Source organism: Castor canadensis, chromosome 5, assembly GCF_047511655.1.
Source record: "Castor canadensis chromosome 5, mCasCan1.hap1v2, whole genome shotgun sequence".
Taxonomy (NCBI): Eukaryota; Metazoa; Chordata; class Mammalia; order Rodentia; family Castoridae; genus Castor; species Castor canadensis.
Window position 1 is genome coordinate 101,592,710 of NC_133390.1, and position 16,794 is coordinate 101,609,503.

Sequence of the window (16,794 nt, forward strand, 5' to 3'; positions counted from 1 at the left end):
CTAGCTGGCTTTGAACTCTGATCCTCCTGATCTCTGCCTCCTGAATATCTAGCATTATAGGCTTGAGCCACCAGCGCCCAGCTGTCCTATTAGTTTTAAAGTCTGGACTAGGCAAAGTCATACCATTAACATCACCATTTCTTATGGTTTATCAAGCACCACCATTTCTTGTTTATCAAGTACTTACCATGGGTCTGGTTTAGAGCTAAAGATTTAGTGCATTCGTTCACACTATAGCATGTGTGCACCAAGTGTACTATTTAGCCAGTTACACTGGGCTTTATAAATCAGGTCACACAGCAGGTACATTTGTTAGGATCAGGACTCAACTACAAGTCTGCCTGACTCCAAAACCCAAACTTGTATCCCAAATACTGATATTGCCATCTTTTATCAATAGTGATTGAAAACATTCAATGTTTTCCTAAATGGACATTGGCAGGCACATTAACCAATTGGGCAAAAGTTAGCTTATTAGTTATAACACTTACGATTATTAGCCCAGTAGTGGGATGGAGGCAACTTGATTAAACACAGAAAATTATATGCAGAATCAAACACATATCCTACTTGAAGTATATAAATACAGAAATAGCAAAACAATAGCATATTTAGGAAGCCAAAAATAAAATGAGCTCAGTACAGGGGCCTCTTTGTCCAGAACAAAACGGTGTAAGAAGTATGTGTTGACTGTGCATGTGTGTGTGTATTTGGTGTGTGTGTATTTGGTGTGTGTGTGTGTGGTAGTGATGTGGCTAGGGGAGTTGCTATAGTTGTGTTAAAGGTAGGACTTTGCCCAGTCCTCCCTTTAAATGTAGTATCAGAAGGAGTTCTAAGGGGCTGTCTAATGCTGCTAGATTTCTTGTGAAGATCATGTTTTCCATACCCTCATGCCTTTCAGATTTCTAGGAAAGGTATTTTTCAGCACACACACACACACACACACACACACCCTCGTGGCTTGTGTATTTGGTATAAAGAGAATTCTGGGCTTGCCAAGAGACCTAGATTCTCACCCTAACGTTGCCTGTTGTAGCTTTGATAAGCAATAGCACAGAAGTTCTGAGGCTGAACTACCTGGGTTAATTAGTGGGGCTGCCATTTTCTAGCTTTGTAAGGTTGAGTGAAGTTATTCATATTTTCTGTGCCTTAAATATAAATTGGGTTGTTATGAGAAAGGATCAAATATTGCATTAAGACTTTGACCAGTGCTTGCAGCATGATAGGGGACCAGGATGTGTTAAATTCTTCATTACCAAGAAATAGCAGAACGCCTCCAGGGGCCTGGAATGTCCCCGTCCTTTTATCTTACTTGCTGGGGGCGACTCCCTTGCTCCCTCTACTGGTGGACAGCGGCGAAACAAGCGTTCTGGTTGCTAAGGGTACGGAGGTCACGCGGTAACCAAGGAGACCAAGGCGGAAGCTCTGGGCAGCCCCGGTGGCTGCGGAGACACCAGCGACGGGGGGCTACAGGTGAGGTGGGGGCTGTGGTGGATGTGGCAGCCAAAGGGTCTCCGGGTCGCAGGTCCTGCCTGGAGCCGTGTCTGGGGGTGCAGGGAGCGGGCGGCGGAAAGGAGACTCGCTGCAGGCTGGAGACGGGGTGTCGTCCCGGCAGGTGTTTGCTGAGCCCTTGCAGACTTTTGTTTTTATGAACAACTTCTCAGCCCATGATGCTAATGAGACCAGAACTGAGGGTGAACCCCAGGCAGAGAAACCTGGACCTTAATCAATTGTACTCTTTCTGCAGCCTCATCCTTTCAAATGCTCGCCTCTTTTTTTCCTTTGAAGTTCTTTGTGCCTGTGAAAAATTTGATTCCCCGAGAAACTGTATGTTATTCTCTTTTGTAGCTTTTTTTTTTTTTTGTCTGCCTACCTACATGCATCCACTCCTAAAGTCCACTCTTGAAGTCCACTCCTGTCAAGAAAAGCCTACCGTGGGGGAAATCTGAAACTGCTGAAGTGTTTTTCTTCCCAAAATAAGCATTAAAGTTTTTCAGATATATTGGATCAAGATCTGTCTTGGCTTTTAAAATCTAAAGTTAGAAAGCCTCATTTTAAAAAGTCTTGTGAAGTTAAAAGCTACTCAAGATGAAAACTATACAAACTGTATGGTTATGGTAATTGAACCAATCCCATCCCCCTCTTTTTAATACCTAATCCTACTAACCCTGTCTCTTACAATATTACCAGCTGTAATACAAGCAAATTACCTAAAAGTAGCTGAAAGTACATTACCTGAAAGTTTATTTTCCTTAGCACATTTGCAATTTTTTTTTGCTTTTTCGTTTTCTTATATTACCTTCACTAGAGTATAAGTTCAGTGAGAACTGGCATTATATCTGAATTTGCTCACCTTGTTCATCAGTACCTAATTTGATAATAGGCAGGAGGGATGAGGGATGTGTTCAGTGCATATTTGTTGATTGCAAACCAAAACTGACTGAAGACATAAATAAAATACAAACAGATTTGTTGTGGGAAAGAGAGTATGCTGGTTTAAATTTTTTTGTAGGGCAGATTGTACAACAAACTGATAGCAACAGAAAAAAAGTAACACATTATTGAACAATGTGTATATGGTCTACGAATTGCTGGAGATACAAAGGTCAGAGGTAGGATTGCTCTCAAATATTTGGGCTACTTAGGAAAAAGCATTTATACAAGCAAGGCTAACAGAAAGCAGTATATAATAGCAAATGAGCTTAACATATGTGATGCCATTACAGAAACAGAGGCTCATTTTTGATGGAGGAAATTTCCATGAGAAAGGTGGCCCTGAACCTGGGCAGTGGATAGAATGAAACCTGGTGAGCAGAAATGTGGAAAATAAGGTAGACGATTTAAGAACATTGGGATACTTAGTGAAGACCTTAAATGCCCACCAGAGTAACTGGATATTATTTTTCCTACGGGCATATGGAACCATGTAGAGACAAAAATTAGTAACATCGTGACTTGGAAGCAATTTGATACCCAAAAGATTTCACTGGTGTCTAGAGATATTGTTGTAAAGTTTGCAAAATATCCAGTATCTTCTTTCGCTAGATTTCCCTTTGTGGATGACAGATGAAGAGTGTGGAAGAGGGAAGAATAGTTACCAAAAACACTCTCAAGTCATATGACTTAATGATTTGAAAAAATCTCTCAAATCATATGACGCAAAACTACATTGAGATTTCGTTTTAAGAAGAGCTAAGAGGACTAGGAATAAAGCAGCAATTTTTACCTGTCTTAAAGAGATAATTAAATTTTCTGATGTTCAAAATACTCATCAGAAAGCACCCAGGGTAGCAGTGGATTGCATGAGAATGGTGGTATTGATAAAATATTGAAGGGCTTAGGTTTGTGAATGATGAGATTTAGAAATATAATACTTTATTTATTAGTAAACATAAACAAGTTTTAGTGGACATTGATAATGATGATATTAATAAGATTATTAATATTAATTATGATAAAACTATAATTGTTATATAATTAATATAATAAATTATAATTAATTATAATTCCATTAATTGTTAATAATATTGTTCTTTAACATTTTGTAGTTCATATTTTCTTAGGTAGCTATAGAAGAATTTATTTATAGTAAGTGCTCATTATATAACAGAGATTAAAGTAGAGGTGCTACAAAGTAGATCCTACACACTCCCTGCTAGGTAGCTGCTAAGGTGTCTACTCTCCTGGACCTCTGGGGGCTTTTTAGTAGCTCACATTTTTACAAGTCACTGGTCAGAGAACTTTTGTTTGATTTCCTTCAAACAAAAGCATCCTTACTATTTTATGAATGGATAAACTGAAGTTCAATGTCACTCTAGCAGAAAGATCTTCTGTCTTAAATCTGGCGAATTTAGGACACCTAGATCTTCTAACTTCAAGTTCAGTATTATGTTTGATTATCATTTTTAATTTGAAGGTGTTTTAAAAGGGTGTCCTGCCCCTTGATATCTAAAGGCAAACTTCTTCAGTTATTGGGATAGGAACTGGTATACAGGGGATGGAAAATTAGGCTGCTTGAGCCTCACTTAGTGCCCTGAAGCTGTGTTTCCTTATCAGATCTCTTGAAGCCAGTACTACCAAGCTCACTTTAGGACTGTGCTAAAACATGGCCTATGTTTACTTACTAGGTCACTCAAGAACAAGATGTTATGTTACGTCAGTTTGTTCCTTAGATTTTTAAAAGATTTTAATATACACACACACAAGAGGAGGTTAATATCAGATCGATTAAATGTTAGAGTTTGCATTATTTTAATAGTTTGAAGCAAAGTTTTTAATTAAATTAATTTTCATTTAACATTTCTTGCTTGTATCTTTGTTTTCTAAGTACTGTGTAACCTAAAAACCTGTTAATATAGCCAAAGGAGCTTACTATAGTAAGACACTGTAAAAACATGTTCAAGCATGAGAAAAATTATTTATAGCTCTTAAATTTGGGTGCTTAATGTGATCTGAGTCATTAGACAACTCAAGTAGCCTTCCATACATTTTCAATTAGAGTAAGTGGCCCATCTTCCAAAACTCCCATTCTGCCAATGGTGCAATGTTAAGATCCCCCAGTACCTGCTCCTGAACGCTCAGAGTTTCACTGCAGATCTTAGATAGATCACCAAAAGTTCCTGTTTTCCATTCTGTGGCGGGTGGCCTTGATGATTGAGTTGCTTTCTCCAAAACAGCATCATCAAACCAACACGGACAATTTGGGATCATATTAGATGCATCTGTGTGGGCAGAAATGATGCAGTCTAATAAATCAACTAACTAGAAAATTTTCCAAGTCACGATTAACCTTCTGGTATTTAATTGTAAAAGAAAATTGAGTGAACCGAGGACACAAGAGACTATGAGGTTTGCAGAATAGGCAGTTATCTGTATTCCTGACTTCATTAGGTTACTAAAGTTTTGTGCTTTGCTAGTCATGGTGCTGACATTGTTATAGCATTGCTGTCCCAAGAAAGGTGATTAATTCTCTCTTGACTTTACCAGAAGAAACAGGCAGAACAGCATACCTCATAATTAATATCATCCTTTTTTATTTCATACAGAAAAATTGGCTTATGTGTGTGACTTGATAAAACATTTAATTGAGAAGAAGCCTTACTAATTGCATTCAGTGAAGTGAAATGCTCCCTGAATAAGAGCATTTATTGGTTAAATCACATTATCAACAGAGCTATAAATCTGAATCATCTAATTCTAATGAGATTTCCAGACTTTTCTTCATTATCTGTATGGGTAAAATTAATCATTGTGTATCAGCTTGACTTCATGCATATGTACATACAAATAAAATTGTATATTTCAGTGTGCAAATGAAATTAGGACAATTTAGATTATTTTGATAAAGCAGAAAGATTAACTCTGGGGATTCTTTTGTCCTTCTAATAGTAATTGTAACATTATGGATATTCATGAAAAAGCTAGCAAGAGGAGACAACAGTCCAGCAGTTGGATTTCTTGATGAGAAAGGAATATAGACTCCATGTTGTCGAGTAGGATTACCCCTCGGAGTTTTTATTTATTTTTTTCTTTTTTAGCTTTTCTAGCTCTGTTTGGTGAAAATTGATAAAGGTATTTCCTACAAAGATGATTTCTAAAGGCGGGGAGGGAGAAGAGAGTTCCACTTGAAAATTTTGCCATATCCTTCCCAAAAGGGAAATGGTATGTTCGTTTTCCATTCCTGGAGAACTTTTAGTTCTCTCTGACACTTATTTCAGCTTTGAGACCTGGTGGCTGAAAAGTGAGCCTGTCCTGGATGATTCCTTTTGTCCTGCAATTGCTTGTGTGGGTTTTCCCTTGACTGTGAGTTCCTCAAGGGAAAATACCATGTCTTATTTGCCAGTGTGGCTTCACTACCTCTGATAGGGGTCATGAAGGAACACCTAAAATTTTTTATTGACCCAAGGTGCAAATATACTTAGCTCTATTATGCAACCACTATATTACTTAAAATGCAAGTTACTTTGTGCAATTTCACTTTGAAATTTTACACAGAGAATAAATTCCTTTAGAATTTCCTCCAAGGAATTAAAAATTTATTCTTTCAAGTTAGCTTTCATTTTTGGAGGTAGTCCAAATAATTTGGATCTAGATCTGAGAGATCAAAGTAGTTGTTCCTGCTGCACAACCATTCTTTGTTTTATTTTTTTCTATGTTTTTCTAGTTAGCTTTTAAAAATTGACACATAATACTTGTGTGTATTTATGGGCTATAGTATGATAGTTTATTATATACAAATATACTGTGTAATGAAGAAATTCAGATAATTAGTACTTCTACCTCCTCAAACACTTATTGTTTCTATGTTTGAAAACCTTCAGAATCTTCTAGTTATTTTTAAATATGTCATTCACTGTTATATACTGTGGTTCCCCTACTGGGCTACAGAATACCAGGACTGATTCCTCCTATCTAACTGTGTTTTGGTACCTGTTATCTACTCTTTCTCCATCCCTTTTCTCCCTCTGAGTCTCTGGTGACCACTATATTACCCTCTTTTTCTATGAGATTAATTTTTTTAGCTTCCCTAAATAAGTGGGAACATGTGGTAGTTGCTTTTCTGTGCCAGGCTAATTTCACTTAAAATAATGTTCTAGTTTTATCCACATTCCTAAAAATGACTAGATTTATTCTTTTTTTATTGCTAAAAACTTTTCCATCTTTAGTCAATGTATCCATTCCAGTCAATAGTCACCTTGGTACATTCTACATCTTGACTATTGTAAATAGTACTGCAATAAATGTGGGAGGGTGGATATCTTATGATCTAATGGTTTTGTTTCTTTTGGATACTCAGTAGTGAGATTGTGGAACATTTGGTGTTCTTTTATTAATTTTATGAGGAACCCCAAACTGCTTTCCATAGTGGCTGCATTAATTTGCATTCCTACCAATAGATTTCCCCTTTCTCTGTACATTGCCAGTATCTGTTATTTTTCTGTATTTTTGATAAAAACCATTCTAGCTGGGGTAAAATGACACCTCACTGTCATTTTTTGTATTTCTCTGAGGATTAGTGATGTTTGAACACTTACTTATTTTTAGTTGACAAAAATTGTACATGTTTTATGAAGCACCAGGTAATTGCTTTGATATGTGTATACATTGTATAATGTTCGATCAGGACAAACATCTATCTCCTCAAACATTTACCATTTCTTTGTGGTGAAATGTTCAAAGTCCTTTCTTCTATTTTTTTTTGAAAAATAAAGCACATACTTATTATCTATTGATATCCTATTGCACAATAGAACACCAGAATTTATTTCTTTTATTAACTATGACTCTGTACCCACTGATAAACCTTTTCCCATTCCTGCCTCACCTTATTCTTGTCATATGTGGTAAACATGATTGTAGTTGATAAGGGATATTTTTTCCTATATTGATGGCATTTGTGTGTCTTCTTTTGAGAAATGTTGATTCAGATCATTTTTCATTTTAGAATTGGATTTATTTATTTTGCAGTTTCCTTATATGTCTGGGCATTAGTTCCTACTCAGTTGACTAGTTTTATGGCCCTTAAAATTTCTACCTTATTTTGTACCTTTTATATGTGGATTTTATATGCCTTATTTGACTCTAATGCATTGGAACCCAGAAACAAATCTCCTTGGGTCTTGACTTCTCTGTGCCTCTCAGCAGAGTGCTTTGCATATTTCAGAGGCTTGATAACTATTTGTTGGCATTATGAGCATCAGGAACTCATGTATAAATTGACAGCAGTAATGGTTTGGGCATTTAAGACTATGGCTACTGTGATACTTTGTTAACAGCTTTTGGAATTTAGAAAAATTTTATTCATTTGAAAATCTAGTAGTTGTGCATATGATTCCTTACTCATCATTCAGAGTAAGTTGTTACAGAGCCATGAATAATTAGGATACTCGGGAAACGGTGTTCTGAAAATTTAATTTTCTGGTTAACTCAGATTTAAGCAGAAAATCTTGTTTACTTCATTTCTTGTTGAAAATTCTGAAATACGCTAATTTCTGACTAACCCAAAGAATACCATTAAAATGTTCTCTGATAAATGAGGATATTAAATGTCTTTGGGTAATTATTACGTACTTTAATTTTCATTTTACATTACCATATATGTATTAAAAGATATTTGGGTTTGGATTATATCTCAAAGGTTCTTTTGATTTTCTAGTACATCTAACCTTTTGCATTATTTCTGAGTGGGGAAAAATTCCTGATATGCATTCATGTATTGTGTAACAATGGGAATGTATCTTGAGAAACATTAGGTGATTTGGTCATTGTGGAAACATCATAGCATGTACTTGCACATGCTAAGATAGCTATGATGTCAATAAAGGATATAATTTTAAAACATGGCTGAATATGTGATCTGTTCTTGACCAAAAAATTATGGGTTATAAAAAATTGTAGTTTTATAACCACAAACATAGAAAGAGCATCACATAGGTTTTAACTTATTTTAATGAATTAATTCTTCACCTTTAGTTAAGTATTTCTCAAGTATTTTGTTACATGTAAATATTGTTGAAGTCTCAGTTTTCTCATATGTTTATAGAACTATATATATTTAACATATATAACATTTTACTCCTTAGCCTTTGTTTTTCCTTAAAAAGATTTTTGTTTTAAAAGTTTTCCTGAAGTATGTGTAGTTTTGAATTCATAGCTTTACCTCTGGCATAATTCTTTTTTCTATTTTGCAGAAGATTTATTTATTCTAGTTTATAAATCTAGAATAATTTCAAGATAATATTAAAACAATAATCATGAACACCAAAGATTTTGTAGTTCTTCCATGGGGAAAACCTGGAAATTCTGTAAAGCTAAAATATAAGTAAGTACATACATATATATGTATATGTATTTCTTAAATAATAGTGGTTGCTGAAGTTTCTATATATTGTAAACCAAACCATTCTTTTTACATAGACTACTTAAACTCAAAGTTTAAAACTTCTTATGTCTACTTTTTCCACATTGCTATATTTTTATCTACATGAGTAAGATTTATTTATTTATTTACTTGGTAGTACTGGGATTTAAACTAAGGGCCTTGTGCTTGTGTGGCAGTTGCATTATCACTTTAGCTATACCTCCAGCCCTTTTGCTGTAGCTATTTTTCAGTGAGAGTTTATCATTTTTTTGCCTGGGCCAGCCTAAGACTATAGTCTTCCTGGCTCTGCCTCCTACATTGGTAGGATTATAAACATGAAGCACCATGCTTGGTTCGTTTTTTAAAATGAGGGTTTCATTAACTTCTTTTCCCAGATGGCCTTGAACCTTGATCCTTTAGATCTCCATCTCCTGAGTAGATGGGATTAAGGCATAGGTTTGAAATATTATAATCTATGACAGTTTTTAAAATGAGGACTAAAAGTGTTTATTCTACAAGAAATCTAAGTGAAAAGTTGTAAATAAAGATTGGGTTCATTAATTACTGAAGCAACATAATAGGAAGTTAAGATATTTTTGTGACCCTATACAGTGTTAAAAAAAGAATCACCTCCAAATTTAGAGAGAAACTGAAACTGAAGTGTTTGTTAGGGTAAGATAAAGGGTATTTATTGTCTTAAATACATCTTTCCAGGAAAGGTACCTTCTGTCCTAAATTAACTAAGAAATGCATTCAGCTAGAGCCAAACAACTCTGGGAATCTGGGAATTTTGTTGCTGGGAGACGCACACACATTTTCCCTCTGAGATCACCTCAATCATGAGAAACCTTTAAGGCTGAAGAACCAACCAGCATGGGTTGGGGACAGACTGTCGTTTTAGTTTTAGGTTTTGAGTTCTTGGATTCAGATCAGCAGACTTATGTTTATTCAGTGTCTTCATAGCTTTTGTGATGCTTTCTTTGCTTTTGAGACACTGGTTAAGAGCAGGGTTTAAACTGGAGAATGTCCTGCAAATAGCTGGCATTATCATTATTATATGTGCTATCTTTTCATGGTGAAAGAAACCATGAAATAACTAGTACTATCGGTTTTTATTTTTAGAAAAAGAGAAAAGGACTTGTATTACTTAATTTTAGTTAAACGTTTTAGCTCTATGTGTCTCTGTCTAGCAGACGTGTGTTAAGTACATGTTATGCACATTGTTCTGAGGTATAGCGGATGCAAGCCACAGTCTTTTCCCTCAAGTATCAGAAGATGTGAAGCAAAATTCATTTTCAATATAGTATGAAGTATGTAGTGAAAACATGGCCCACACTGCTGGACAGGGGTGAGGGCTTCCAAGTTTTTCATGAGATATGCAGATAGTTGGGTAGTTATTGAGTGAAATATTTAGAACGGCACATACCCAACATGGTTTGGGGACTTTTCAACTTATCCAAGTGACTGAGTTTATAGATAAAGCTGGAGAAAAGGGCAGAGTCTAGATAATAACTGACTAGTATTTCAGGCTAAGGAGATTAGAATTTATCTTCAAAACGAGGGGGCACTGTTTCCTAGGCTGTATTTCTCCCCAATCCACACATGATCTATACATTCACAAAAACTAGGACAAGAACACTTGATCTGTGCTAAGTGCTATGATGGTTTCCTCCTCACCATTTCCTTATTCCAAGCTTATTTCCCTTGTGTTGTCTTAACAACCATCTTACGTTGTTAACATTCCGGTGTTCTCCTACTCTTTTTCCCTTTTTCCTAGCCTCTAATATGTTTTAATCTTACTTCAGCTCTTGTATTTATTGTGTTGGACATTGTCTCTCCAGGATTAGCTTAGAGTCTCTCAGGGGCCTTGCCTGCCTTTCTAGCTCTGTGTTTAAGGCTCCTTCTAAAAGGAATCCCATGGAATTGAAACAAAAACTTGGCCACTTGATTAAAAATCCAGTCCTTTATCTCAGTTTTGCCTCGTTCATCTTATGCATCAGGAACTACAGAAACATTATAATAATCTTCTAAGTCAATGAGTGACACAATCATGTTTGTGCTTTTGAACACTTCCTCTGGAAGCAGTATGTAAGTGTTACACACTGTTGAGGCTTTGGGCAGCAAGATCATTGGGTACCTACTTCTGAACTGGTCCCCAGTTGTCCTCAGAGTGGTCTAGTTCAAGAAGTGACACCAGTTGTAAGTTTGGGATTTTTAGATTTCCTTTCTGCCTCCTCCTTGGTCAGTCATCTACTTCTGGTCATTCTATAAGACCAATTAATTCTATTTTCTTTTATTTACAAGATGCTCTCATTTTTCTCTCCTTTTGCTCTACTAAGATCAGCATAGTCTCTAAATTTTGGATTATTGATATGGTCTCCTTACTGGCTGACTTGCTTCCAGCTTAGCCACTTTTAATTGATTTTCTGTAATACAGCCAGAGTGACCTTTGCAAATGCATGTCTGATCAATTATCCTAAGATCCTTTAATGGTCCTCATTGTTAGCTGAATACAAATCTCAGTGCCTCATGCTGACTCACAAGATTCTTTATGATCTGGCCACTGTCTACCTCAACAGATCTATTTGTTGCCACTTTCCTCATCTTATACTTAATGCCTACTCATAGGAAACTTCTAGTTTATTGGCTCACACATTACATTTCACTAACTGTGTCCATACTCTTCCTTCCTCCTGAACACACCTCTTACCACCTCCCTTGGCCTGACTAAGTTCTTTCACCATTTGCGTGTCAGCTCAGACTTCACTTTCTCTAGGAACCATTCCTGCAGTCTTGGGACCAGGGTATGCACCTTTTCTGTGTGCTCAGATGGTATCCCTTGTGCTTTCCCGATGGGAGCACCATCACACTGACTCACTTGACTGCATTCCTTTCTGTACTAGAAGCTGCATTGTTTCATCTGTCACTCATCACAGTGCTGTGTGTAGTAAGAGCTGAACCTCTCATTTTGGAGTAGAAATAATGAAAAAATGACTCTCCCTCTATGCTTTGGTGGGTTTCTTTGAACCTTCTGAACAGACTTTGACTAGTATCACCTTTGAGATATCTCCCTGGGGTGTGTCTGTTTAGGGACATAAGCTTGGTCCACTTGCTCTTTGGTGATGGCGTGGCACCTCTTTAAATTAGTTCCCTTCTCTTATATCCATTATTCTTCAGTTTAGTTCCAGGACACAGTGTTCACACTACTTGATTATAAAAAAACTAATGTAATAATGAAGGAAAAGATTTAGACTCATAATAGATAATAAAACATAGAGAATAGGTTGGTTTACATCCATGAAAGAGTCAACAACTGATGCTGACAGGAGACCAAAATTGTAAAATGAAGAAAATGCCTTGTGTCCAAAGCTCAGTGAGCTTCAGATATTATCAAAATCTCTTGCACAAGAATCTCCTACTTCAAAACCTTAATAAGAGTTTTCATCCTAAGAGACTCCCAAAAGGTTCTGCTTTTCTCCTCAAACATTGTGCATGTCATAAAGATAATAGATTTATCTAAGATTGACAAGCTATCAGTTCAACAAAAATGTGTACTTTGCCTATGTAGAAAAAATAATTGTTTTAAGTTGGGGATATAGCTCTGTGGTAGAATGCTTGACTAGCCTGCACAAGGTCTTGGGTTCAATTCCCAGTATTATATAAAATATATATATGTGTATATAATAAATACATAAATGACTCTGTTCGAAATACTGTGCTTCAGATTGTTGGATATACTAAAGGCTAAAGAACAGAAATTAGAAAATAAAGTTGTCTTGTTTGTTTGTCTCAGATATTTATATATATAAAGACATGGCACATATATAGAGTGAATAATGATTTTACATCTTTAGCATTGGGTTAGGAAAAGCAAAGTGTAAGATTTGAAGACATGCCTTGCTGAACAATATTAAAAGGCAAGTGCTAACTTTATAAATCATACTTCAAGAAGTACACTGGAGCTAATTAATTATTATTATTAATTTTAATTTGATTTAAGAGCAAATTACTATTATTTTAATAAGTTTACTTATTAGGATATATTCATTAGACAAGGGGGATTTATAGTGACAATTCCGATTAAGCTTATATTGTACGTCAGTTACATTGCACCATCACAGAGACCCTCCTCACCCCACTTAAAGCAACTGTAAGAAGTTTCTTTGTTCTATTTCATATAAGTATATGAAGTCCATCAATCATATACCTCACCTTCATCTCCTTCATTCACTGTCCTACCTCTTACTAGTATCCCCCCCCAGCATGCTGTACCTATTTTACAGTCCTGTATTTCATTATTAATATTTAAGTTGATGTTAAAAGGGGTTTCTCAATGTGTCCCTGCTGTGGGTATACTTTACTTTGGTCCACTCAACCCCTTCCATTACTCTCCCTTACGCCTTTACCTCCCCCCACATTTTTCAACAGCTGTCAATACACATCCTTATATCATCTATCTTCACATCTTATGTTATACAATATTATGGGTGTTCTATCATTCTCTTTTCCTTTTCCTCTTTCACCGAGTTCCACAGAGTAGTTCCACTGTTATAAACATGTTCTACATCTGAGTTTGTATATGATCATGCTTGTTTTTGTATATGTGTTTGTCTTTGGATCCATCTTCCATATATGAGAAAAAACACGTGGCCTTTGTCTTTCTGATCCTGCTTATTTCACTTCACATGATGTCCTCCAATCGCATCCATTTACTATTAAACTACATGTCATTAATTTTTATAGCAGAGTAAAACTCCATTGTGCATATATACCACATTTTCTTAATCCACTCATCAGTTGTAGGGTACTTGAGTTGTTTCCAAAGTTTGACTATTGTGAATAGTGCTACAAAATTATTTTTGCCTTGGGTTTTGTTTGCTTACTTAAGTAAACAGTCTATACTTAAATTTCATGTCTTCAGAAATGCTCAAGAACTGCGAATGGAGAAAATACAATTAGAACTGGAGAACCAAGACATGGAAAGGAAATTACAAGAATTCCAATTAACAAGGAACAAAGAAAAAGAAGAAATAAAGTGAGTGGATTTTTAAGAGAATTTTAGAGGAATACAGTGAATAATGAGAGGAATAAACTGCATATTCAGTAACATGCTAATTTCACTTTGCTATTAACTGTGGTAATTAACTGTGCTAATTTAACTGAATTATGTAAAGAACTGTTTTAAATGCTATTACTATTGTAATAAAAATATTTAGTGTATGGATAATTTCTAGCTTTCCCTGATGAACAACGAATATTAAATTTCCTCTACTTCTTGTTTCTGTGCCACTTACATAAGGCATATTACTTTAAAAAATTACCATGATTTTGTTTCTTCTGAACTTTCTTGGTCTTATCCTTTCAGATTTCTGTTCTTACATTATACTTCTTAATGATTTATGGTCTGCAATGCTTGGGACAACAATATAAACTTTGCCCTTTGCTTTTAGAGGATTGATGTGAACTGTACATGAGAACCACTTTATGTTTAGGGAAATTTTATTTACTAGAAGGGTTTTAGTGGCAGGAGTTTTCATTAATATACACCAGAATCATTTAAACCCATAGGTATGTTTGATTAAGTATTTTTAGCAAATACTAGTTAACTGATATTTTATTAGTGAGAGCTCCTTAATATTATGCTTGCATATCTGTGCTAATTTAACTGATTTTTTATTAAAAAATAATTATAGCTGACAAAAGTCAAATAGTGTTGATAGGTATGTGATGGAAATTAAGTCTTATTAGCTCTAAGCCCACTATAATGATTAAAATTATTTTTCCCTACAAATGTCTTTTCGTTGTAAAAGTATAGGTGTATCCATATGTGTGAGCATGTATGTTGTTTATATATTTGATGTTTTTTATGTTTTACAAATGAAGCTATCTATAAATTATGGAAATAATTCATATCTTATTTTTTGCTTAATGTATTTTAGTACTCTTGTCACATGGACACACATTGACTTTTCTCATTTTCTTGGACATAACTTTTCTATATTTTGTGATTGTGCTCTAATGGACAAACTTGAACATGTATTTTACTTGCATGGAAGGACATATTTAGGATAAATTCTTACCTCCTTAATTTTAGCTAAAAGTGTATGTGCATTTTATGTCATGATAGAGGTTGAGAAATTGTCTTCTAAGTAGGTTTCAAAGTTTATAGCCCTCTGTAGAGTGTGAGGACACATGTTTCATGTGCATTTGCTGGTGCTGAATATCACCAAACTCTGTATATTAAATTTACTTCTGGTTGGTCCTCAAATATCTATGTAGTACTTTCTGAACCATTAAAGGAAATTCAGATATGTTTCTTATAGTCTGTAATATTTTTTAAAGTCCAATTCTGTGTAAGGTTTCCATGGTACACATACATACGCTCTTAATAACCACAACGTTGGTTTAACCGAGGCATCTCGTAGAACATGTCATCCCAGATGACAAAGCTTATCTTGCTGCTGTTCTCTTGGTAAGGCAGCAGCCATTCTTTTTTCATTTCACTGACTTGGACTCTTTTGGGGCTTTCCAGTGGATCAGGATCTTCATCTGTGAATCAGAGTTCCTGGAATCAGCCTGCTCTCCAAACTGAGTTTTCTTTAGCAGTAGAAGCTTATGTGAATTTTTAGAACAGTTACATTCTTTTCTAAGGTCATACAGATAGTAAATGTCATAGCCAAAATGAGAACCTGCCACTCACTGATCAGGAAAATAGAACTCCAGTGTTCCATTTGGGCATTATTATTTATTATGTGTGTGACATTGACCAAGTTGTCTCATTATTTTTAAATGAGACCTGGACTCCATGTCCTGAAACCTTCAGAAAATTTTTGTGAGACTCAACTAAAAATGCTTGGAACACTGTAAAACTAACTGTACCTTATTTTCAATCTGTTGGAGCTCATTGGAAGTCTTAATAAGAAATTTATCACCTTAGTAGATGTGCTGAATAATTTGAATATTGTTTTGCTTTCTTATCCTGTTCACATTTGTGAATGCTTAATTTTTAAAACTTCATGACAATTTGTAAAATTTCCTTTAAATCAGTAAAACTATGTCCAATCATTATAGTTGTCAAAAATGGAATTTTCCATCTGTGTTTAGACATTTCCTTTTATTTTCTCCACAACCATCACAAATATGATAAAGTTGTATTTTAAAATTACTGAGGATATTGGGGCATTATTGATATTTCACTTTCATTTGTGGTGGTTTGTTACATATTAACATCTAAATTTGTGTTTCGGAAACAGAGAAAATATATTTGTTTTCATTAAAAGAAGAAATTTTTTTAGTAATTATATTTTGTTTTGTTTATGTCTATTGAAGGTCAAGTGGATATCACTGGAAATCTGGAAAAGTGAGCAAATTGTGTAATCAATCACACACAATGTCACAAAATAGAGGAAATGCTATTAAGGTAAGAAGATACCATCTGATTCTCAGGCAATTTGCAAAGAAAGAAGATATAAATTGTTTTTTAAGCAGTGCATTCTAATCCAAACTTGGGAATCCATTATTCTTGTTTTAATAACTGTACATAATATTAGATTTTAAATTATTTTTTATAGGTTAATATGCAGTTTTCATATTTAGATATATTTTTGTTTTTCATCTACAAGTTGACTTATAAAAATTTACCCTGAGGTGGATTTTCCATTCAGACTTTGTCCAAATTTCAAACAGAATTTTTCCGTTCAGTTCAGTTATGATTTAAAGTATTTGAAACAGAACTATATAGTTCTGTATGAAGGTGAAAGCTAACTTTATTCCTAACTTTATATTGTTTCACATTTGTTTAATGTTTTTATAATCTGCTTATTCATATACTGTTGATGTGATACCACATCTGAAGATACCAAAGAAAAAAATGTATCTTAGTTTCCCAGCTACATAGCTATAAAACTTTATCTTTATAACACATATTTATCTTT

General features: G+C 34.9%; 1 protein-coding gene across 5 annotated transcripts in view; it reads left to right on the forward strand.

Moving 5' to 3' along the window:
* The first annotated feature begins 1,353 nt into the window (after window positions 1-1,353).
* Window positions 1,354-16,794, forward strand: part of Zbbx (zinc finger B-box domain containing) — a 120,833-nt gene continuing 105,392 nt past the window's right edge. For all 5 annotated transcript variants that reach the window (XM_074073853.1, XM_074073854.1, XM_074073855.1 and 2 more), the window contains exons 1-4: window positions 1,354-1,473; window positions 8,691-8,821; window positions 13,782-13,895; window positions 16,190-16,280. In XM_074073853.1, the coding sequence (XP_073929954.1) occupies window positions 8,754-8,821; window positions 13,782-13,895; window positions 16,190-16,280 (273 nt within the window). In that variant the 5' untranslated portion in view covers window positions 1,354-1,473; window positions 8,691-8,753. The remainder of the gene's footprint in view (window positions 1,474-8,690; window positions 8,822-13,781; window positions 13,896-16,189; window positions 16,281-16,794) is intronic.